The 24,338-nt window shown below is 38.4% G+C and overlaps 1 protein-coding gene across 1 annotated transcript in view; it reads right to left on the reverse strand.

Moving 5' to 3' along the window:
- Window positions 1-24,338, reverse strand: part of LOC109406576 (acetylcholine receptor subunit beta-like 2) — a 45,207-nt gene that overhangs the window by 19,054 nt on the left and 1,815 nt on the right. Inside the window, exons 6-8 of the mRNA XM_019679683.3 lie at window positions 23,652-23,804; window positions 5,073-5,152; window positions 3,691-3,800 (exon numbers count right to left, since the gene is read on the reverse strand). Of these exons, the coding sequence (XP_019535228.1) occupies window positions 3,691-3,800; window positions 5,073-5,152; window positions 23,652-23,804 (343 nt within the window). The remainder of the gene's footprint in view (window positions 1-3,690; window positions 3,801-5,072; window positions 5,153-23,651; window positions 23,805-24,338) is intronic.

Consider the following 24,338-nt stretch of genomic DNA (forward strand, 5'->3'; position numbering starts at 1 on the left):
GTGAAAACCATACGAGGATGTCATACGGAAGAGCTTTTGGTAAGTAAATATAAAAATTGTAGGACCAAAGTGAGATTTTTATTGTCATTTTTCACTTTTAGCACTGGGGCCGAATGTTTCGAAAGCAGCAAGTTTTTAATTGGAGCTGGATCTGCCTTGAAAGCAAATTAAGGGGATTTAAAATAATACATATATTAGAATAGCAATGAAAATGTTATTGACTACAGTACTTCAAATAAAATAATCTCACTCCTCCTAATTGTTTTTAGATTGAGGTTAAATCTCAAAATAACTGAAAAAAAAAACAAAAAAAAAGTGACTCGACCATCTATTGCTGGTTAGCCAGCAAACTCAAAATTCATATTGCTGATCGTTCAGCAAACGAGCTGTCACTTTTCTCGATTTTGGCATTGCTGATTGTTCAGCAAGTTTTATTTTGGACTTACAGCACAAAAAAAATCAGCAAAATTTTGCTGATTTCCAGCAATAAAACTTTGGTGTGTACATTAGATAACACATTGTCTCAGTCATCAACTGATTGCCGAGAAGGACAACTTTTCTAAACTGGATGACTGAACACCTGAAAATTTCAACTTGTCGAAAAGTTGTTATGACACAAATCAAATCGAAATTTTTAACTTGGCAAAAAGTTGTTAGAACAAATCGAACCCACAACAATCTCATTGTAAAATAAACGTTTAACAACCCAGATCACGGGAGGTCCCAACTTATTCTATTTATCTGTTTTTAGAGTACATTACATTACATTGGCATGAATATTTTCTCCCTTTAGAAGGAACTGGAGAGATGGATCTGACAGGTGGTCCAAAATATGTTCACATCTGATTATGTTGAACATATTTTGGCCATACCTCAAACCACCATTTTAGTAAATATTATCGCTCCACCGAGGTTAAGAACAGTTTATTTTGAGTTCTTACAAGGCCCTAACTACATTCACATGAAATAAATAATTATTTGTAAAATTTAATACCTCTTCGAAGCCGACTACAAATTTGTCACCTTCTTTGTTTTTGGTGCTTTTCCGTGCGTTTCCTTGGAAGTGAAAACATTTTCTCTATTTTTGATACTGAACAGCATATTTTACTGACATTTAAAATAAAGGTCATCACATAGTTGAATACTTTTCGTGTTCCAATCAAAATTTACCAAGATTTAGTAGAGATTATGTGATAAATATCATAAAACTCCCTAGGTGGGCCAAAATACCTGCCCGGTCCAAAATACCTCCACTACCCTACCTACGAATCAAATCTAACTCTTTATCTTTCGAAAGAGTCTAAGAACGAGTGGATTAAATGAAAGATGACTGAGATATGACCGAAAAACATTTCCATGTTTTTGAGGGGGTGACCCCAAACTTTTGCACGGGAGTGTATTTGAGATTCAATGGTTGTAAATAAAACTTTGGTCAGCTTTTAGTTGAACATAAGATAAAATTCTTCAGAGTTCAAGCTTCTCGTTATATTCAATCTGTATGAAGAATTGAACAACTAATAATGAGATTAATTTATTTTTTTTAACACAGGTTGGACTTGATTACCCGAAGTTATGTTCTGGAACTTGCCAAGCATATATCTAGCAATATACTGTACATAGCTGAAATTTTAAGTGATGGTTATTGTTTGATACAACATGCCGTTCGCCAGATACATGATTGAGAAGCTTCAGATCGCGATGCAGAATAGTCCAATATTTTTAGTTTTTATATAAAGCAGCACATTTTTGAAGCCGTACGTATACTAAGTTTTAAGTTTTTACCAAAATCATTTTCAGTAACAGGATTTTACAACAAAAAAAGTCCAGTATTCGATACAGATTCATAATGTGCATATGCATCTGAATCATTCTAGGAACCCCAATTGAAATCAACTAGGTTTACTAATCTAATTTGTTGTGTAAAAAACAGTTCTCGTGGACACTTTAAATATTCCTGCTCCTCTGTTCGTGAACAAGTGGTGGACTCTTGTGGTACTACCTCTCACTCTAACTTATCTACGTGGTACCTATATGGATTATATCTCTTATGTGGAAATAATTTCTATTGATGTAAAGCCAACGCACTTTAGAATCGGTACACTTTCAACCGGCTGCCGCTCAAAAACGGTGTCACTTGGAAAAAAGTGTTGTTGGAAGCAATTGAAGCTTATCTATTGTAGATTGTAGGAAAAATATAAAATTTGCTGTTTTTATATTTTTAGATGAACTTTTGATCTGAATTCGTAAATAGTGCCATTTTTTTCTGCACACATTGAGCAAAAACCAATCATTGTCAGATTCAAGATTTGTGTTGGAATATATATTTATCAAACCCATCAATTACGCAGTATAGAATAGTTCTTGGTATTATGATTGTTGATTAAGGGAGGTAAAATATTACATGAGTGTTTTAAAATTTCCAATATAGCTATGGTAAGCCTTTGAAGGGTTTTATGGAAAATCAAAGACTTGCATAGATATTTAAGGTCAAAAAAGTTGTTTTCGCATAAGCTTTAGTTCGGCAAATACGCATACGGGAAGGATAGTATTGGTATACAAGAAACCAATGATTTGATGCAGAACAGTATAAATAATCGTGGCTCGAAAGCTGTATGGACTATTGCTGACGAAATTCATTGGATGTGTTTTGATGGCGTGAAATATCTAACGATTTTTTTAATAAAACTGAATCTACACAGAAGTTTTTTATTTGTGATCAGAGAATCACATCTATAGTTCCACAATCTATATGTTTTTTTTTTTTTTTTATCTGTATTAACGAGATTTTTAGCCCTAGGCTAGTTCATCTCGGGACCCACGCTTTACTTCCCTTCCGAAGGAAGAACTCACATTTTGCGAGTTTGTCGGGAGTGGGATTCGATCCCAGGTCCTCGGCGTGATAGTCAAGTGTTCTAACCATCACACCAGGTCCGCTCCACGCACAATCTATATGGTTTTCAGTGTTTTATCCATGAAAACTGTCTTATTTTAGGCTTATTATAAGGAGTTATATAACAGTCATAAGTTAATTTCCAACTACTGTGAGGGAAAACTGCTAATAATTCCAAAAATAATCCAGGTTTCGATATGAATTAAGTTGAGTCACTTGAATTGGGGAATTGTAGATCCAAGAAATGATCTCAGGAAATATTTTTTCATAAAAAATTAGTTTGAGTAAAATTATGTTTTGAATATAGCGTGAATGGACAATAAGGCCATAAGTTTATTATGGTCTTGTGAACCATATTTAACCAAGAGTTTAATGTCGAAACTTGTTTTGAGCATACGTTTGATGAGTATAATTTTGTTTCTTGTGGAAATATCAGCCCGTAAGCTGTGAAATTTAAAAATATTGGCGATCATTGGTTTGTGCAGAATAAAATGGCATGAATTTCACAATCAGGTCAAAATTTTATCTTGAAGAAATAAAAACTGATTTTTTTCATATTTTTCCTACAAAAAACAATAAATTAGCTTCATTTGCTTCTTACAACATTTTTTTCTAGGTTAAACCGTTTTTGATCTGCAGAAAGCGTACCGATTCTAAAGTGCGCATGCTTTAATCATATTTTAGGTTCTGAAAACAGAATAGCCAGTCAAAATCGATTGTTCATCTCTATATCTACACATAATGGCAATCTATTCACCGATACAACAGTTAACACTATACGTAGTAACAATCACACTCACCTCATTATCCTTATCAGCATCCTTGATGTGCTGGGCAATAAATCTTACGGCTTGTATTGCAGAGAGCACCTCCGGCGATAATTGCTTCGGTATGACGTTATCGTTTTCGACTGCAGTCCGTTCGCCAAAACAAAGGGGGGCGTGCGCGAGATGACACAAAAAAGCATGAAATAAATCAAATTTTAATTATAAATTATCACGCAGACTAAACATGTTCCTTCCGCTTCGGGGCAAGTGGTGGCTGGCTAGGGATTTCTCTGAATTAACTGAACGACCTAGCGAAGGAAACACAGCATCCACCCCGGAATGCTTGGGATCGCATCACAAAGGGACCGTTTATAAACCACGACAATTTTCTCACATACATTAGAATCATTTTCTATTTGCTATTTTGTGGAGCTTTCCTGACTATTTCGGGCCATGGTAGTTCTCATTTTCAAAACTTTAACGTTCGTATTTTACAAATGGCCAAAAATGAATGTTGTCGAGGGAAGTAAAGAATCTGAGAGAGGTCGGGAAAAGCAGGAAAGCAGGTCAATTTTCGCTCTACCATTGCCATTTCATCAGTTACCTCGGTTGCGTGCGGTTATAGTAGGGCGCCAATGAAATGCTAATGTATGAAAGCAAAAACTATTTCAAAAACAAGGATATATTTAAGAAATGTATATTTGAAAACATTTTCAACAAACTCTGCCCAAATTATTATTTTCGAGGGAAATCTTCCTGAAACCCAGTTTTCTGCAAAACTGGTTGGGGAATGAAACCCATCTTCAGTAAAGTGCTTCAATTTTTATCTTATCAAAAACAAAAACAATAAGCGCTATTTGCTATTTCGTTTTTTTTTTTGTATTTTATATTAGGAGTGAGCATGCATGATAACAAAAAGAACGAAAACAATCGGTGCTTAAATCGTCTGTTTTTAGAATAGGATGAACTTGGGGGCATAGGCTGAAAAAAGGTGGTCATACCCTAGGTAACATACAGTCAGAGTTCGTTCTACATACATAGTGCCACCTATTTTACGCCCACCGCGATTTCTGGGCTGCCTTACATGCTTACATTGAATTGAGCTAATTTTTTATGTATATTTGGGGAATATTACTTTCCAAAATCACGTAAATTGGTTGAACGGCAACGAACAAATTGCGGTGGGCGGCATCGTGTGTAATGACTGTAAGTAAAACACTTGACATCGTAGTCCTATTACTCATTGAATATTCAAATTAAAGGAATAAAGCTATACATTCGTAAAATGAATTAAAAATCAATTCGAGATTAGCATTTTCCGAACCACCCTACTGTGCACCAAGGGAGATCCAAGTGGGGCAGTTGACCTAAGGATATATGTATAGAATAAAATAGAACTCTGTTTAAACGCTTACCTGAACCGTGCGGTAGATTCATCCCAATGTTATCAAAGCTGTCACCACCCTCCTTGAACTCTCCGGGAAAATCACTGATACTGAAAATTAAAGTGGAGATGGATAAAAGAGACCCCTTAATACGACAACACATAGAAGAGAGGCTGACTGGGTAGAAGTAAGAGAGCGGTTGCTGGAAATGGGTAAATGTGCTGCCATACTACCAGTCTGTACTTTGGCGACCCAAATGTCTGATGTTGGATGTGTGATTGCGCGCTCCTGTTTATAGCGACCGCTTCAACGCTATGCTATTATGCTATTACCATCTATCTTTTACGGTACCGGCAGTTCTTTATCTTGCAATTTATCTTCTTGCATACCATGTGAACCATACAAAAAGATCAAGAGCAAGCTAATGAATTTAATAATAATAAAATAATGCTGTACAATACATGAGCAAGCACGCTTAGAAATCGTGTAAAAGTCAGATCTTGAAGCGAGTGTAACCAAGTAACCATCCGGTTCAGCGAGACAAGACGCATCCCAAAGCATACAGGCCAATTAGTCTTTCTTCAGTTTTGTTGAAGACTATGGAAAAGGTTTTGAAGGATTTTATCAATTCTTCTTATATAAAAGAGTATCCCCTATCTGACTTCCAGTTTGCTTATCAATCTGGTAAGTCAACGGTTACGGCACTTCATTTGCTAGTAACAAAGGTGGAAAAAACGTTTTCAGCAAAAGAAATAGCTCTATGCGCCTTTTTAGACATAGAAGGAGCATTTGATAATGCCTCCTATTCATCTATGAAGCGTGCCATGGAGAACAAAAACTTCGACCAATGTATCATAGATTGGATTTATACTGTGCTTGCAAAAAGAGAAATCACCTCTGAGCTGGGAAGTTCTTCTATAACAGTAAGGGCAACGAAAGGTTGCCCTCAAGGAGGAGTCCTCTCACCACTAATGTGGTCCTTAGTTGTAGACGATCTTCTAAGAAGCTTGAAGGAAAAAGGTTTCGAAGTTGTGCACGCTTAAAAATCCGTTCCAAAATTCGTGAACTAAATATCATTAGAAACGGAACCAATAGCTGTTTTGAATTCGTGATACTTTTCTCGTAAACGTGATTGACAAAACCAGTATTTGTGATATACTGTTGAAAATATGAGAACAAAAATATTGCCTAACCAACCACACTGTTCATTTAGTAACGCGTTCAAATTTGAGAACGCGATTCGCGAAAATAAGAATTCAAATAATCATATTTGTGACTTGATTTCCAATAGCGTGAACTCACTTCACGCGCGCTGTCATTGTTGATAACGCATGCTCGAAAACAAATATGTACCCACCCGGTAGTTAACGCTAGCACAAGTGCCGGGAAACTTTATTTCTGTTTTATTTTACACATATATTGATAAATTGTGCGTGCTGTGTTGTGACTGAAAACAAATTTTAGCAGTAAAGAATGTACCAGATTGACGTCAAGTGAAATAAAGGCTTTTATTTTCATGCAAAAGATATGCTGACGCAGATCCAAAGTGAGTTTTTTGCCATTTGTTTGCGTTTCCCTTCGAATCAAACTTGTTCCTGTTTTTGATGAAGGAGAACTCTACAACCTTCGTAAAATGATCTGTTCTTTTAACAATTGTAAGTACCGTGCAAAGTGATAAAAGCTAATTCCAAACCGGAATCGTTTGCCTAATAGTCGGATAATATTTTAGTGGTCTATGTACCGAGTTCTGCGCATCTTTACAGACCGTGAACTACAATCACGGTACTGGGAACATACTACTGCTGCCGTGAACAAAATTCTTATTGCCATGAACAGAATTCCTGTCCTCGTGAACTTAATTTCCAATTCCAGAACTGAGTTTCTCAATATTAGAACACAGTTCACGTTCTCGTGATTTTGGCTTTTGAGCCAGCACCTGGCAGAGGCGTTACGTTTCTGTTCTGGAATAGAGTTTACGCATCTATGATTTTAGTTCATGGTGTATTTTCGTAAGAGAAAATCTTGCTCGTTCTGGAATTCGTGACTGCATGTTGACGATTTTCAGAACGGATTTTTTTACGTGTGGGCTTTGCAGACGATATAGTCATAATAGTGAGAGGAAAGTATGACGAAACTGTTTCGGAGAGAATGCAAAGGGCCCTAAACTATACACATTCATGGTGTATTAAGGAGGGCCTTAGCATCAACCCGTCAAAAGTCGTAATTGTCCCTTTCTCTAGGAGAAGGAAGATCAACCTAAAAGCTTTTCGGCTTGGAGGGATACAAATTCATCCTAGTGATCGAGTCAAATACTTAGGTTTGATACTGGATGCTAAACTGAACTGGAATGCTCAAATTGAGTCCGTGGTCGGTAAGGCAACAAGTGCGTTCTGGTTATGCTCCAAAACTATTGGCAGGAAGTGGGGCTTGAAACCAAAAATGATAATGTGGATTTATACTGCCATAATCCGCCCAAAAGTGACGTATGCTTCGTTTGTCTGGTGGCCAAAAACAAAAGAGGTTACCACTCAATCAAAGCTTGCGAAAATTGAACGTCTTGCGTCCATTGCTGTTACAGGAGCGATGCGAAGCACTCCATCAAAAGCTATAGATGCGATTCTCAATCTGCTACCTTTGCACGAGTACGTGCAATTAGAAGCAGAAAAGGAATTGCTGAGACATGAACGAGTTGAAAAGTTTATGCCAGGTGATCTTGTAGGTCACCTGAGCACTTCACAATACTTCCAAAATAGGTCAGTAATGAAAATGATTAAAGACTGGATGAAACCTGTGGAGAACCATGATGTTCCTTACAAGTTGCACGAAACAACTCGTGCAGATTGGGAAGTCGGAGGTCCCACTGTTCGTCAAGGGTCAATCAAATTCTTTACAGATGGCTCAAAAGTTGGAATAAAAACGGGAGCAGGAATCTACGGCCCTGGAATACAAATTTCAGTGGCGATGGGACACTATCCTACGGTGTTTCAAGCAGAGATTCTTGCTATTTTAAAATGCGCAAATAACTGCCTTGAGAGAAAATACAGATATGCAAATATTTGTATTTTCCCAGATAGTCAAGCTGCACTAAAAGCATTGTGCGGTTACAAATGTACTTCAAAGCTTGTCTGGGAATGCATTCTTTCACTGCGCAGGCTGTGCCAAGGGAATACAGTAAACTTATGCTGGGTTCCAGGTCACTGTGGCATTGAAGGAAATGAAATGGCAGACGAGCTTGCTAAAAGTGGTTCCAATTTACAGTTTGCTGGCCCAGAACCATTATGTGGTATATCAAACTGTACAATTAAAATGGACCTGAAACGCTGGGCTGAGCAGAGGGTGATATCCAATTGGATGGATGTCAAAAATTGCAATCAGTAAAAACGATTTATAACACCAAATGCTTATAAAACCAAAAAGCTCTTAGAGCTCAACTAGAGAGCTCTATGTACATACACTGGCCTAGTAACTGGACACTGCCCGAGCAGGTATCGCTTGAAAAATATTGGCCATATTCAGAGTGATATCTGTCGTTTCTGTAATACGGAACGTGAAACCTCGGAGCATCTGCTTTGCAGTTGTGGTGCTTTATACACGCGCAGGCAAAGATTTCTAAATAGTGGTTGCTTGCAACCCAGTGAGATCTGGTCTGCAAAACCTAGGAAGGTCTTGGGGTTTATCAATTCCATTGCACCTGACTGGGAGACGATGCTGGGTCATTAGGCCGAAGGCCATTAGGCCGAAGGTCATTAGGCCGAATGGTCATCAGGCCGAATGGTCATTAGGCCGAATGGTCATTAGGCCGAATGGTCATCAGGACGAATTGAAAGTTAGCCGTTGTTTTTACCTTTTCCAACAATTTTTGCCTAAAACAAGTTTAACAATGAAACTAGAAAGAATAGCCTATGTTTTAAACAAGGAAAAATTTATGAATTGAATATCAGCAGTTTCAGCGCCAAATACTATTTTAGCAATGATTATAGAAAGAACAGCCTATATTTAAAAGAAGGAAAAATGCATGGGTAAAATATCAGTAGATTCAGCATCAATAAAGTATCTTCGTGCCTGTCACACGATACACACATGCAAAATGGTCATTTGCAGAGGAAGCTCTCAGTTAATAACTGTGGAAGTGTTCATAGAACACTAAGCTGAGAAGCAGCCTTTGTCTCAGTGGGGACGTAACGGTAAGAAGAAGACCCAATGACCATTCGGCCTAATGACCATTCGGCCTAATGACCATTCGGCCTAATGATCATTCGGCCGAATGGCCTTCGGCCTAATGACCTTCGGCCGAATGGCCTGACACCCTGGGAGACGACGCGTCGTGGCAGTAGCTGATTACTTGACACATGATAATTAGCTGGCTAGATGCGAATATCAAAACGGGACAAGCCACAAAAGTTCAGCCTTTTGGACGCAGTGGCTTAATTTCCCCAAAAGGGGAGGGAAAAAAATCCGGTTCAAGCCGTCATCCATACCAGCGTTTCTGAAAGTATTGGTCGCGACCCACTGGTGGGTCGTGGGCTGATGTTTAGTGGGTCGTCAAGGTTTCTGTAATAATATTATAAATGTGGTGCGGACCTGGTGTGAAGGAATAAAATGCTGAAATTCAAAAATGGCACCACAATGACGGCTTCCAGTTATCAAGAATTTTCATCTACCAATACTGTAATTCAATATGTGAACACGTTCAATGAAAGTTTATTTATCGTAGAATCGACCAACCGAATAATATTCCGCATTATTTGTCATAAAATTATCAAATTTAAGTAATTCTTACTTGGAGAATGTTATCTTAAGTTGAACCATTTGTAATCTAAATTTGAACTAGTAAATGTAACAATTCAAATAATCATATTTGTGACTTGATTTCCAATAGCGTGAACTCACTTCACGCGCGCTGTCATTGTTGATAACGCATGCTCGAAAACAAATATGTACCCACCCGGTAGTTAACGCTAGCACAAGTGCCGGGAAACTTTATTTCTGTTTTATTTTACACATATATTGATAAATTGTGCGTGCTGTGTTGTGACTGAAAACAAATTTTAGCAGTAAAGAATGTACCAGATTGACGTCAAGTGAAATAAAGGCTTTTATTTTCATGCAAAAGATATGCTGACGCAGATCCAAAGTGAGTTTTTTGCCATTTGTTTGCGTTTCCCTTCGAATCAAACTTGTTCCTGTTTTTGATGAAGGAGAACTCTACAACCTTCGTAAAATGATCTGTTCTTTTAACAATTGTAAGTACCGTGCAAAGTGATAAAAGCTAATTCCAAACCGGAATCGTTTGCCTAATAGTCGGATAATATTTTAGTGGTCTATGTACCGAGTTCTGCGCATCTTTACAGACCGTGAACTACAATCACGGTACTGGGAACATACTACTGCTGCCGTGAACAAAATTCTTATTGCCATGAACAGAATTCCTGTCCTCGTGAACTTAATTTCCAATTCCAGAACTGAGTTTCTCAATATTAGAACACAGTTCACGTTCTCGTGATTTTGGCTTTTGAGCCAGCACCTGGCAGAGGCGTTACGTTTCTGTTCTGGAATAGAGTTTACGCATCTATGATTTTAGTTCATGGTGTATTTTCGTAAGAGAAAATCTTGCTCGTTCTGGAATTCGTGACTGCATGTTGACGATTTTCAGAACGGATTTTTTTACGTGTGGGCTTTGCAGACGATATAGTCATAATAGTGAGAGGAAAGTATGACGAAACTGTTTCGGAGAGAATGCAAAGGGCCCTAAACTATACACATTCATGGTGTATTAAGGAGGGCCTTAGCATCAACCCGTCAAAAGTCGTAATTGTCCCTTTCTCTAGGAGAAGGAAGATCAACCTAAAAGCTTTTCGGCTTGGAGGGATACAAATTCATCCTAGTGATCGAGTCAAATACTTAGGTTTGATACTGGATGCTAAACTGAACTGGAATGCTCAAATTGAGTCCGTGGTCGGTAAGGCAACAAGTGCGTTCTGGTTATGCTCCAAAACTATTGGCAGGAAGTGGGGCTTGAAACCAAAAATGATAATGTGGATTTATACTGCCATAATCCGCCCAAAAGTGACGTATGCTTCGTTTGTCTGGTGGCCAAAAACAAAAGAGGTTACCACTCAATCAAAGCTTGCGAAAATTGAACGTCTTGCGTCCATTGCTGTTACAGGAGCGATGCGAAGCACTCCATCAAAAGCTATAGATGCGATTCTCAATCTGCTACCTTTGCACGAGTACGTGCAATTAGAAGCAGAAAAGGAATTGCTGAGACATGAACGAGTTGAAAAGTTTATGCCAGGTGATCTTGTAGGTCACCTGAGCACTTCACAATACTTCCAAAATAGGTCAGTAATGAAAATGATTAAAGACTGGATGAAACCTGTGGAGAACCATGATGTTCCTTACAAGTTGCACGAAACAACTCGTGCAGATTGGGAAGTCGGAGGTCCCACTGTTCGTCAAGGGTCAATCAAATTCTTTACAGATGGCTCAAAAGTTGGAATAAAAACGGGAGCAGGAATCTACGGCCCTGGAATACAAATTTCAGTGGCGATGGGACACTATCCTACGGTGTTTCAAGCAGAGATTCTTGCTATTTTAAAATGCGCAAATAACTGCCTTGAGAGAAAATACAGATATGCAAATATTTGTATTTTCCCAGATAGTCAAGCTGCACTAAAAGCATTGTGCGGTTACAAATGTACTTCAAAGCTTGTCTGGGAATGCATTCTTTCACTGCGCAGGCTGTGCCAAGGGAATACAGTAAACTTATGCTGGGTTCCAGGTCACTGTGGCATTGAAGGAAATGAAATGGCAGACGAGCTTGCTAAAAGTGGTTCCAATTTACAGTTTGCTGGCCCAGAACCATTATGTGGTATATCAAACTGTACAATTAAAATGGACCTGAAACGCTGGGCTGAGCAGAGGGTGATATCCAATTGGATGGATGTCAAAAATTGCAATCAGTAAAAACGATTTATAACACCAAATGCTTATAAAACCAAAAAGCTCTTAGAGCTCAACTAGAGAGCTCTATGTACATACACTGGCCTAGTAACTGGACACTGCCCGAGCAGGTATCGCTTGAAAAATATTGGCCATATTCAGAGTGATATCTGTCGTTTCTGTAATACGGAACGTGAAACCTCGGAGCATCTGCTTTGCAGTTGTGGTGCTTTATACACGCGCAGGCAAAGATTTCTAAATAGTGGTTGCTTGCAACCCAGTGAGATCTGGTCTGCAAAACCTAGGAAGGTCTTGGGGTTTATCAATTCCATTGCACCTGACTGGGAGACGATGCTGGGTCATTAGGCCGAAGGCCATTAGGCCGAAGGTCATTAGGCCGAATGGTCATCAGGCCGAATGGTCATTAGGCCGAATGGTCATTAGGCCGAATGGTCATCAGGACGAATTGAAAGTTAGCCGTTGTTTTTACCTTTTCCAACAATTTTTGCCTAAAACAAGTTTAACAATGAAACTAGAAAGAATAGCCTATGTTTTAAACAAGGAAAAATTTATGAATTGAATATCAGCAGTTTCAGCGCCAAATACTATTTTAGCAATGATTATAGAAAGAACAGCCTATATTTAAAAGAAGGAAAAATGCATGGGTAAAATATCAGTAGATTCAGCATCAATAAAGTATCTTCGTGCCTGTCACACGATACACACATGCAAAATGGTCATTTGCAGAGGAAGCTCTCAGTTAATAACTGTGGAAGTGTTCATAGAACACTAAGCTGAGAAGCAGCCTTTGTCTCAGTGGGGACGTAACGGTAAGAAGAAGACCCAATGACCATTCGGCCTAATGACCATTCGGCCTAATGACCATTCGGCCTAATGATCATTCGGCCGAATGGCCTTCGGCCTAATGACCTTCGGCCGAATGGCCTGACACCCTGGGAGACGACGCGTCGTGGCAGTAGCTGATTACTTGACACATGATAATTAGCTGGCTAGATGCGAATATCAAAACGGGACAAGCCACAAAAGTTCAGCCTTTTGGACGCAGTGGCTTAATTTCCCCAAAAGGGGAGGGAAAAAAATCCGGTTCAAGCCGTCATCCATACCAGCGTTTCTGAAAGTATTGGTCGCGACCCACTGGTGGGTCGTGGGCTGATGTTTAGTGGGTCGTCAAGGTTTCTGTAATAATATTATAAATGTGGTGCGGACCTGGTGTGAAGGAATAAAATGCTGAAATTCAAAAATGGCACCACAATGACGGCTTCCAGTTATCAAGAATTTTCATCTACCAATACTGTAATTCAATATGTGAACACGTTCAATGAAAGTTTATTTATCGTAGAATCGACCAACCGAATAATATTCCGCATTATTTGTCATAAAATTATCAAATTTAAGTAATTCTTACTTGGAGAATGTTATCTTAAGTTGAACCATTTGTAATCTAAATTTGAACTAGTAAATGGAGGCGAGCTTCCAGTGCTGGCCTGCAGACTGCGCTAGTGGTTGTTTTGTTTATTCTTGGGGGATGACAAATTCCAAATTTAGTTTCCAAGTTCCTGAAGAGTTAAGAACATTCTCAGTTGAAATTCCACTGCCTAATGAAAAGTAGTTATGGGAATTAGCAGATCAATGTTTTTTTCTACTGTTCAGCACAAAATTGGCTGTTGTGAGAGATGCTCGAGCTGCTGCCGCCAGTAGTTCAAATTAAGATTAAAATTGGTTCAAATTAAGATTAAAAACATTGTTGATGAAAAATCGAATATTTCAAAGAAATTCGGTGCAAATACACACTTTTTACCATTTAACAGAAAGCTTACACGCGTGGCTTTCATGTACATACGATTTTGCCGTAGTAAATTATTTCCATGTTGGAGAAAAAATCACTTAAAATTTGCACTGCTTCAGAAAGCTGCAATTTGGTTCAAATTTTGATTACCTACCCTATTTAATTAAAAAGCATTTATCTTGAACGCTCAAAATATGTAGTGTCCAAAATATATAACAGGTTTGTCACTGTTCATATATTTTGGTCATCTCATGAACTACATGGTCGTTACTGGAATGAGGCAAGGATGTAAATACTATCACCGCTACCTACCGCTACTATTCCTCATCGTAATTGATAAGATCCTGGTAGGTGCGATTGATCGTAAACCACATCGTGGGTTGCTGTAGCAGCCCAATACCATGGATAACCTAAATGACTTTGATCTGGCTCATGACGTTGCTCTCCTCGCTCAACGGCGCTCTGATATGCAGAGCAAGCTCGATGATCTTGCCGGTCGCTCCTCGGCGGCAGGTCTTACCATCAACGTCAATGTAAGAAGAGGCTTTCAGCCCTTACCCGCTGTTACCCGGCAGGGCGGCCTAAAGCAGGGTACCTCCACTAATATTTGAATTTCGGATGGAATTAAATGTGAATATAATAATAAATAAATTTTGCAATTTTAAATACTTATATTTTAATCTAACCTGAAGTGCGTTTTACCCCGTTTTCCTCTTTGCACTTGTCGACGTCACTCGCTGGGGCCCTTGCTGCAGTGGTGGTGGTGGTCGTCGTTGGCTCCCGCACGGTCTATGCGGAGCACCTTCCTTCTTCTTCTTTCTTCTTCTCCTTCTTCTTCTTTTTGGGCACTTTCGGGTCGCCGAAGCAACCGTCCTTGGCGTTTAGCTAGGGGGAAGAGCGTACTCCTTTATCGGATCCCCCCTAGCGACATTGGCGATAAAACGCCGGGCAAATTCACTCGCCGTGAACAGCCCTGGTAGTCTCCACGGAGTACTACCACAGGTGGTGAGCCCCTTTACACCTACCTGTCTTCGTCCTCCTTGACGTTTAGCTACACGGGCGAGACTGGCTCTACTGACTGAGCCCGTGTAGCGAGGACGGTGGGTGTGTAGGACACTTGACGGTACCGCCGGGAAGCGAAATCTCCTTGATAATTAGCTTCCCGAATGGCGGCGGTCCAACACCCTTTTCACTGCACTTTCAACAGCACTTTTTACAATGTTCCCGAACCACGGGCCGGCACTAATTAGTAGGGATTCACTCACTTCCGAGGCTGGGTACAACCTTCCAGCTGGCTCGCTTTGCAAAAACCACAAAAAAACGGCACTTTCCCGGTTAAATTTCGCGGAGTGAACAAACGATCGCGACCGTTGCGCTGCGTGGTTCGTAACTTTTTCCCGAATGAAAACAAAACAGCCACACACCGCACTCGATTGTTTCTCCTGCTGCTGCTGCTGTCGATGTGTGCTATGAGGGGGAGATTGGGGGTCAAATGACTCACCGATACAATACACATACGATTTTAATTCCCTAAATTAACAAAACTAATTTCAAATAAAAAGTAAATATTAAAACAAACAAATTAAAATGATCCAAAACACAGTGGTGTTCACAAATTCGGCACAAAATTGTAACCGCGGGTTACATCAACAAGACCAAATCGTTGGATGTAAACACGGTCAACCCTTCCAGCTTCACGGTAGCTGGGCAAGCAGTAGAGAATGTTGAAAGCTTCCAATATCTTGGTAGCTAAATGGCGGCCGATGGTGGCACCAAGATCGACATACCATACGTGCACGGCTCATAAAGGCGAGGGCTGCTTTTGCGTGTGTAAGAAGTGTATGGGAAAACAATCAGATTAGTCGACGCACCAAAATCCTAATTTTAAAGTCGAACGTGAAATCTGTGCTGCTGTACGCCAGTGAAACCTGGTGTGTATCAGTGGAGAACACTCAAGGGCTGCAGGTCTTCATCAATAGATGCCTGCGGTATATAAATAATTCGTGCATGGTGGCCTCACAATTGGACCTTCAACGTAGAGCTCCATCGTCGATGCCATTAAAAGGCGATAGCGACATAAATTCTCGGCCACACTATATGCAGGGGCGGAAACGAAATCAGCAAGCAAGCGTTAGATTGGAACCCAGCAGGACATTGCAGTAGAGGCAGACCCAGAGGCTCATGGCGGCGCAGCCTCAACAAGGAAATAAAGGAAGTCGACAGAAATTTGATAGAGATTTTTCAATTCGGACCACCATGGGTGCTCAGGCCTGAAAGTACTGTCGATTGATCTGCAAATTAGTTTCAGCTTATTTTGCTTATCATTTTGATGGGTGGTGGACCGATAACTGCATAGTTGTTCCCAAAGATGTTTTCGATCACCTGGCAATCGATTGACTCATTTGTCCATAACTCAGTTCAGAAACCTTATATTGAAATGTGGTGTTCGCAATGTTGTAGATTAGTGTTTTTCCTACAATTATCACCAAAGACGCCACATTCTAACTCTAATATTCATCGCGTTAAAGCGTTAGTACCACTTACTCAAACTAAACGATCGTATTTTTCGATCGTTTAGTATGAGTAGGTGATACATACATAACTAGCGTTCAAGCGCCGTATATATAAGAGTTACAATATGGCGTATTTGGTGATAATTGTAGGAAAAACACTAATCTCAACTTTGCCGAACACCACATTTCAATATTAGGCTTCTAAACTGAGTTATGGACAAATGAGTCAAACGATTGTCAGGTGATCAAAAACATCCCTGGTTGTTCCATTTAGCTATCAAAAATCGTTATCTTTGTGAAATTATGTTTTAACTATACATCACCATATGTTAGTTCTTTTTTTAGGGATGTTTCTGAATGACTTATAAATTTATAAACAAATTTTGAACAGAACAGAACCAACTACCGTAAAATGGGATAACTTTGATAGTTTTTCAGCTTTCTTTATTAGTTTTTCATATAACAGTATTTTAGCTAGCTTCATGTTTTTTAACCAAGTGCTGCGGTATCAGTTATCAATTTCAATTGGAAAAACCGATGATTTTAAATGTTTTGGGTGACTTTGAATTTTTCATATGCGCGAAAATCACATTTTCATTTTGGAATAACTTTGATAGTGCTCTGATAAAACACATGAAATCGTTAAAAATAACACAGTTTGACATCTTAGTTATGTGTAGTACTTAGTGAAAAACACAGTGAGTTAAGCTATCAAAAACCACTATCTTTGTGAAAATATATTGTTTAACGGTACATCATCAAATGGTTACGTGCTATGCTTGGTAATTTCTCTTTATTTGGATTTTTTTTTTAATGTTTTATTAACAAATGTTTAACACAACTGATTTAACTACATGAAATTACAAGGGCATTGCATACTTATAGGCGTTTATCGATGTATAGAGATTTATGTTCCAATTTACAATTTTTTTTTTGTCTGTATTAACGAGATTTTTAACCCTAGGCTAGTTCATCTCGGGACCCACGCTTTACTTCCCTTCCGAAGAAAGAACCCACATTTTGTGAGTATGTCGGGAGTGGGATTCGATCCCAGGTCCTCGGCGTGATAGTCTTGTGTTCTAACCACCACACCAGATTCGCTCCACTATTTACAAAATTGATTTCAGTATGCAAAACACACTTCGCTAAGAGATTCAGAGAACAGAAATGGAATGTACATGATAGATCTACCGAGAATAGAAGGCCATTCATTGAAAAAAAAAACTGGAATAAAGTTGTACAACAGATTGTTTGAAGGGATTGACAAATGACAAAAATATCAACATTTTTAATTTGTTGCATAAAAAGTTTAATATTAACTTGGTTTTCATGAAAATACGTCTAAGATGGACTTTCATATGTATAGTTTTGATCTACGTTTGCCTTTTTCTTAACTGATTGAAGGAATCATAGTTATGAGATAAACTATACAACGCCTGCCGCACTATCAAAGTTACCCGCAACTGTTAACCCGGAAACTGTTAATGAAGTTAGGTGAGGTATTTCAATTTTCATATGAAGCAACTAAACTGATTCGGTCCTATCTAACTGATCGATCCCAGGCTGTTTTGTGCAATGGTAATCTATCTCGTTTTGAACATATTTTATCCGGTGTTCCTCAAGGATCAGTGTTGGGACCATTGTTATTTTCATTTTTTATTAACGATCTACCTACAACTTTGCGCTATTGCTCTGTTCATCTCTTTGCTGACGATGTTCAAATATATTTGTGCGAACTAGATCCCAATAATTTTGCTTCATTAAGTGAACGAATCAATCACGACCTTCAAAGAATTTTTGATTGGTCTCAGCGAAACTTACTACCCATTAATTCAGCTAAAACTAAAGCAATGCTTATAAATAGAAATCGGAACCCTTTAACACTTCCTGATTTGATGTTGAATGGAGATAAAATTGAGTTTGTCAATCGTGTAGTAAATTTAGGAATAATTATGACATCTAATTTAAGTTGGGATGATCAGATTAATTCGCAGTGCGGCAAAATCTATGGGTGTCTGAAAAAATTAAACTTAGCTACCAAACATTTTAATTCATCCATTAAACTTCAACTTTTTAAATCCTTGCTTCTACCCCACTTCATTTACGGTGATTTCATTAATTTAAATGCATCTGCTGCTTCGTTAGATAAGATGAGACTTGCATTGAACTCATGCGTTAGATATGTTTATAATTTGAACCGATTTTCGAGAGTAAGTCATCTGCATAATGAGCTTATTGGCTGCAATTTCTCACATTTTTACAGATTTAGGTCATGCGTAATAATATTCAAAATTTTGCATTTGAAAAGGCCTGAATATTTATTTTCCAAGATTTCTCCAATGCGATCTGATAGAAATAGAAATCTTCTAATTCCACAGCATAGTTCTTCGTATTATAGTCAATCTCTGTTCGCAAGAGGCATTGTCTTTTGGAACCAATTGCCACTAAATATAAAAACATGTGTTTCAATAGTGAACTTTAAAAGGAGCCTGAAACAGTTTTTAACAGTATAATTCTAGTATATATTGGAGTATATGTAATTGTAGATTTTTGTATTGTATGGAGGCATAATTGTCAATCGATTTCTACCAATGGTAGCGATTTAAAAGGCTGCAAGCCTTATGTTACATGAATTTACCAAATAAATAAATAAATAAATAAATAAATTATCAAAGATTTTACGGTGCACGAAATTACAAGGGCATTGCATACTTTAAGACGTTTATCTGTGTTTGGAGATTTATGTCCCAATTTACAAAATTGATCCCAGTTCAAAAAAAAACTCACTTCGTTAAGAGATTCAAGGTCGGATTTGGAATCTACTGTGGTGGATCTACCGATAATAAGAAAAACTGGTGGAAACAAAGTCGTACAGCTGATTGTTTGAAAAGAAATAACAAATGACAAAAACCTCAACAATTTTTTATTGTTTCCCCAATAAAAAAATAATATAAACTTGGTTTTAATGAAAATACGTCTAAGATGGGCTTTCATATGTATAGTTTTCATCTACGTTTGCAATTTTCTTAACTGATTGAAGGAATCATAGTTATAAGCAATGATGCAAATGATCACCTCACTAGTGTTCATCACAACTCATCAACTGTATATTTATCGCGTGCGATTGAACTGTGCACTGATCAGCGATGACCAGCAGCAAAGAGATGACAAAACGAACATGATGTAAATCACAAACGATTTTGCACACATCTGACTGGGCCGTCACACGCTCGCCCGAACAGCCGAACCATACCGAATAGGTTGGTTTGCGAAGCTACGGCATGAACGCTCGACATGCACACAGAAGCAACATTCGCATGTACCGATACCATACTAATAAAGCTTCCAGCCAACGATGCTTCGCGATAAGCTGTCGAAAAGCATCGAAAGCGATGAAAAGAGATGCTTGGCTAGAACGCAACGGCTCAACGGCGAAAAGGAAGAGTCAACTATGCGGATTAGTGTTGAGTCCGTTCGTGTGCTACTCGTATGGGAGGTTGATTGAATAAAGCGAGGATGGGTGAAAACGTATTCGTTGTCGAAAGCAAATCGCATCATTTCGCGAATGTTTTCATCAAATAGCAAGCTTGGTTATAAGATACAGTAAGGACCCGATTTTGTCAGCCCCTGGTAGCATTTTGGGCTGACAAAATCGGATATCTGACAAAATCGGGACATTTTTTAAAATCATTTTTTATTCATGAAAAATTGTTCTGTACATGTCAGAAACGGAGATAGTTGTGGATGGTCTGCTATGGACTCGTTCAAATATTACGTAACACCATGTTTCATACAAAACGTGTTATGTTTCATACAAAATTTCAAAATTTCTCTTACAAAAATAGTTGCACGGGGGAGGGATAGCAAATAGGGTCTAATATTTAATACCAAATTTTGCGTTACGTAATGTTTGAACGAACATTCTGTGGTAAAAAAATCGAATGGGTGTAAATGGCACAGAAAAAAATGGTGTTTTATAAAGTTAACATTCAGTGCTTTTTACTGCAGAACTATTTATTTATGTTATTTATGTACCGAGTTGCAAAAAGTTGATTTTTTCAGCACGAGTCGTACATTTATCCAACGAGGCTTGCCGAGTTGGATAAATACGAAGAGTGCTGAAAAAATCAAGTTTTGCAACGAGTTCCATACAAAATGTTATGCAATGATTTTTTCATAATGAAACCCATTTGAGTTGCATAATGTTCATAATGCTGCTCAAATGAGTTGCATTATGAACATTATACATTTTTTTTTTTCATTATGCAACTTATTTCAGTTGCATAATGAACCAGTTCGGAGAAATTGGCCATTATGATACCAAAATGATTTATATAAAATATAAATTATGATGCTGAATTGCATAAAATCTGTCATTTCTTTTCCTTCTTGTCATAACATCCCTACTGGAACACAGCCTTCTCCTAGTTTATAGTAATTGTGGTCTACTTAAGACAGTTAACACTGGTTAGCGCAGCTTAAATCATAACATCTAACTTTAGCTGTCAACGAATGAAGATGCACCGACATCTGATTGACAATTAAAGACATTCATACATTCGTTTCCGCTGCCTTTTCACTTTTATTTCCAGAGCCTAATTTCAAAAAAAAAACTCTGGAGAAATCTTTTTTTTTATCTGTATTAAGAGATTTTTAGCCCTAGGCTAGTTCATCTCGGGACCCACGCTTTACTTCCCTTCCGAAGGAAGACCTCACATTTTTTTGCGAGTTTGTCGGGAGTGGGATTCGATCCCAGGTCCTCGGCGTGATAGTGGAGAAATCTTTGAAAAAATGATTGGGGGAATTTCTGGAGATATAACCCGAGGAATTATGGAACGTAACCCTCAACACATTTCCGAAAGAATTCCGTAACTAGTTTCTGCAAAACCTTCACAGCGGCTTCTGATAAATCTCTTAAGCTATTTCTGAAAAAAAACCTAATTTCTGTGCAATATCCGTAGAAATCCATAGAAGCATCCCTGGAGGAATTCCTGAAGCATTTTCTGAATAATCATTGAAATAATCCCTATTGCAATCTTTATAGAAATCTCCTTGAAAAATCCATGGAGGAATTCCTGAAAAAATGACTGGGGAAATATCTGGAGCAATTTAAGGAGAAATCACAGCAGAAATGGGTTGATAAATTCTAGCATAAATTCCAGGAGAATTTCCAAAAACACTTTCTAAAGGAATTCCAGAAGCAATACCAAGAGATTTTCGTATAGGGAAATCCACAGAGGATGCCCATTTGGGAAATCTAACAGAGGTTTCATAGTAAAATCTCAAGAGGAATTCCTACATGGGCATTAATAGAAGAAAATTTTAAGAAATTCCTAAAAATATCAATGAAGGAATCCTAAAAGAAATTATTGAAAAAGTCCTTTGGAAAATCCTGAGGCACGTTCTCCTCCATTTGGGAAATTTGTGCCTTCCGTAGATTTATTCATTGTTTAATGGACGGAGTAAGCCATATAGGATTTATTGCAGAAATATCTCTGAATACATCACTAAGGGAGTTCCTGTAGAAATTACTGGATGAAGTCCTACAAGAATACCAGCAAGAATTTCTGGAGGAATCTCAGCAGGAGTTCTTAAAGGAATCCCTGGGGGGTATCATAGGAAGAGTGCATGAACAATTCTTGGGGAAATATCTAAAAGGGTTCTTATAGAAATTTCTATCATTGAAGGAAGAATTAATGGAGAAATCCTTGGAGAAACCCCTGGATACATCGCTGTAGGAGTTCATGTAGAATTTTTTTGGAAAAAGTCATGCAGGAATACCAGCATTTTTTTTTGAGGAATCCTAGCAGCAGTTCCTGGACGAATCTCAAGAAAACCTTCTGGATAAATCACAGGAGGAATGCCTGGAAAAATCTGAAGGAGACACATCTGAATGAATCGTTATAAAATTCCCAAAAGAATTCCTTCAAAAACTTCCTGTGTAAAAACACTAGCAAAAATACTTACAAGAACCAAGCAAACATTCTTGAAGGAATCGCAGCAAGAATTTCTGGGGAAATTCCACCTCGAATTCCTTAAGAGTTTCTTCCTGCAAGAATTCCGACAGCAATTTTTGAAGCATTCCAAGCAGGAAATCTACAACACATATCTCACAATAAATATCTGAAGCAATCCTAACAAGTAAACCTGGAGGAATCCCAGAGATACCGGAAAGAAAAAGTAAATTGGAGCGGACCTGGTGTGATGGTTAGAACACTTGACTATCAAGCCGAGGACCTGGGATCGAATCCCACTCCCGACAAACTCACAAAATGTGAGTTCTTCCTTCGGGAGGGAAGTAAAGTGTGGGTCCCGAGATGAACTAGCCTAGGGCTAAAAATCTCGTTAATACAGATAAAAAAATAAATTGGTTGACAACAAACAACAGGCAGCGTTTATTGTTCGTTCTGTTCCAGTGGAAATTAAGAAGAATAGTCTTCAAGCCCATATAGTTAATGTGGTAAGCGCACGTGCAATCAGCACTACCATGGGTAGCGAATTTGATTCCCAGTTAGCCCAGAACCCATTTCATAATCGACGTTTCCACTAACTTGTGTATAAAATATCTTCATGACTACACGATATACATATGCAAAATAAACATTGGCTGTGGGGGATCTCAGTGAAAAATGATGAAAGTACTAAGCTGATGAGCAGGCTATGTCTTAGTTGGAACGTTACGTCAAAAAGAGAGAGAGAGAGAGCAAGAAGCTTTTAGCAATTTAAAACAATATAGCACTAGTTTTCACGAGTGCGAAAACGCAAATAGAAGTGCGCGATTGCATCCAATCAACTTGGTGTCTTCAGAGCACTTATTCAGCATACATCGAAGAAATAGTGCGCCGAAGACATCAATTTGATTTGATGCAATCGCGCAGTTTTATTTACGTTTTCGCACTTATGAAGACTCAGTGCGCAGTCCAGTGGTGAACTAAATGCGGTATATTGGTTTAAAACATAGGGTTGGGTGTTGAAATGGCATAAATGTGTTAATTTGCGAAAAAAATTGGCCGTTTTCAAAAGTTACACGAGCTTTGTTCATTGTGTAATTTTTCTATGACGCCTAAAGTTGTTATCTTTAATATTGAATAATATTAATATTGATTTTAAATTGAAATGCTGAATTAATTTTTCTACTTAAAAAAATCTGACACAATCGGGGGTAGACAAAATCAGGGGCTGACAAAATCGGGTCCTCACTGTATACTATACAATGCCTGTCGCACTTTGAAAGCATTATCAAAGTTACCCCGTTTTACGGTAATAAATAATGATTTTTTTTCGAAAATTTATAGCTACCAAATCAGTAATCCCAACATTTTACAAGGGTTAATATGTGATGCTCACCTCATCTCTATTTCATTGGTGTATCCATTACTCGGTGTTGAATCATCATAGTCTGGCAAGGTGTATTTGGCTCGTCGCATCATCATTATTTTCGGCATGATTTCCAAGAACAGACGTTTCACTATTGGTGACATTTTGTGGGTTGATGTACTCCTGAAAATCGTACACATAGCTATTAAAAGCAACATAATTGTATGACTTTTTATCTGTTTCTGTCGTAAAAAAAAACTAAACAAACTTTGTCTGGAGGGAGTGCAAAGGGTCTGTCCAGAAAAAACGAGGACTCTTAGAGGTGGGTTTGTTCTGGCCAAAGTTTACGGTCCATACAAATTTCGATTTTTTTTTTAAGTTTACCAGAGATATGGAACTGAGATGGCCAAAAACTAATCTCCGTAGTTTAGGGCAGCGCAAGGTCAGCGCCTAAACTAATTAGATAACCGAACAATGCGGTGGACACATCCATCAGCAACCATGCGTCCCCATGCGTTTTAGTGCACTTTTGCAACAGAAAGTTTCGGTGTCAACTCATCTTTGGTATCCAATCCAATGAAACGTTTTGGGTGTAAAGATTTTGTACTGCAACGTATTAGAGAAAATCTAACAACTAAAATACGGTGCAGTTACGTTAAAATTTGATCTAGGCGAGTTTGCTCGAAACACGCTGTAAATAGGAACATAATCATATGC

This window comes from Aedes albopictus, chromosome 3 (assembly GCF_035046485.1).
Source record: "Aedes albopictus strain Foshan chromosome 3, AalbF5, whole genome shotgun sequence".
In the NCBI taxonomy this organism is placed as follows: Eukaryota; Metazoa; Arthropoda; class Insecta; order Diptera; family Culicidae; genus Aedes; species Aedes albopictus.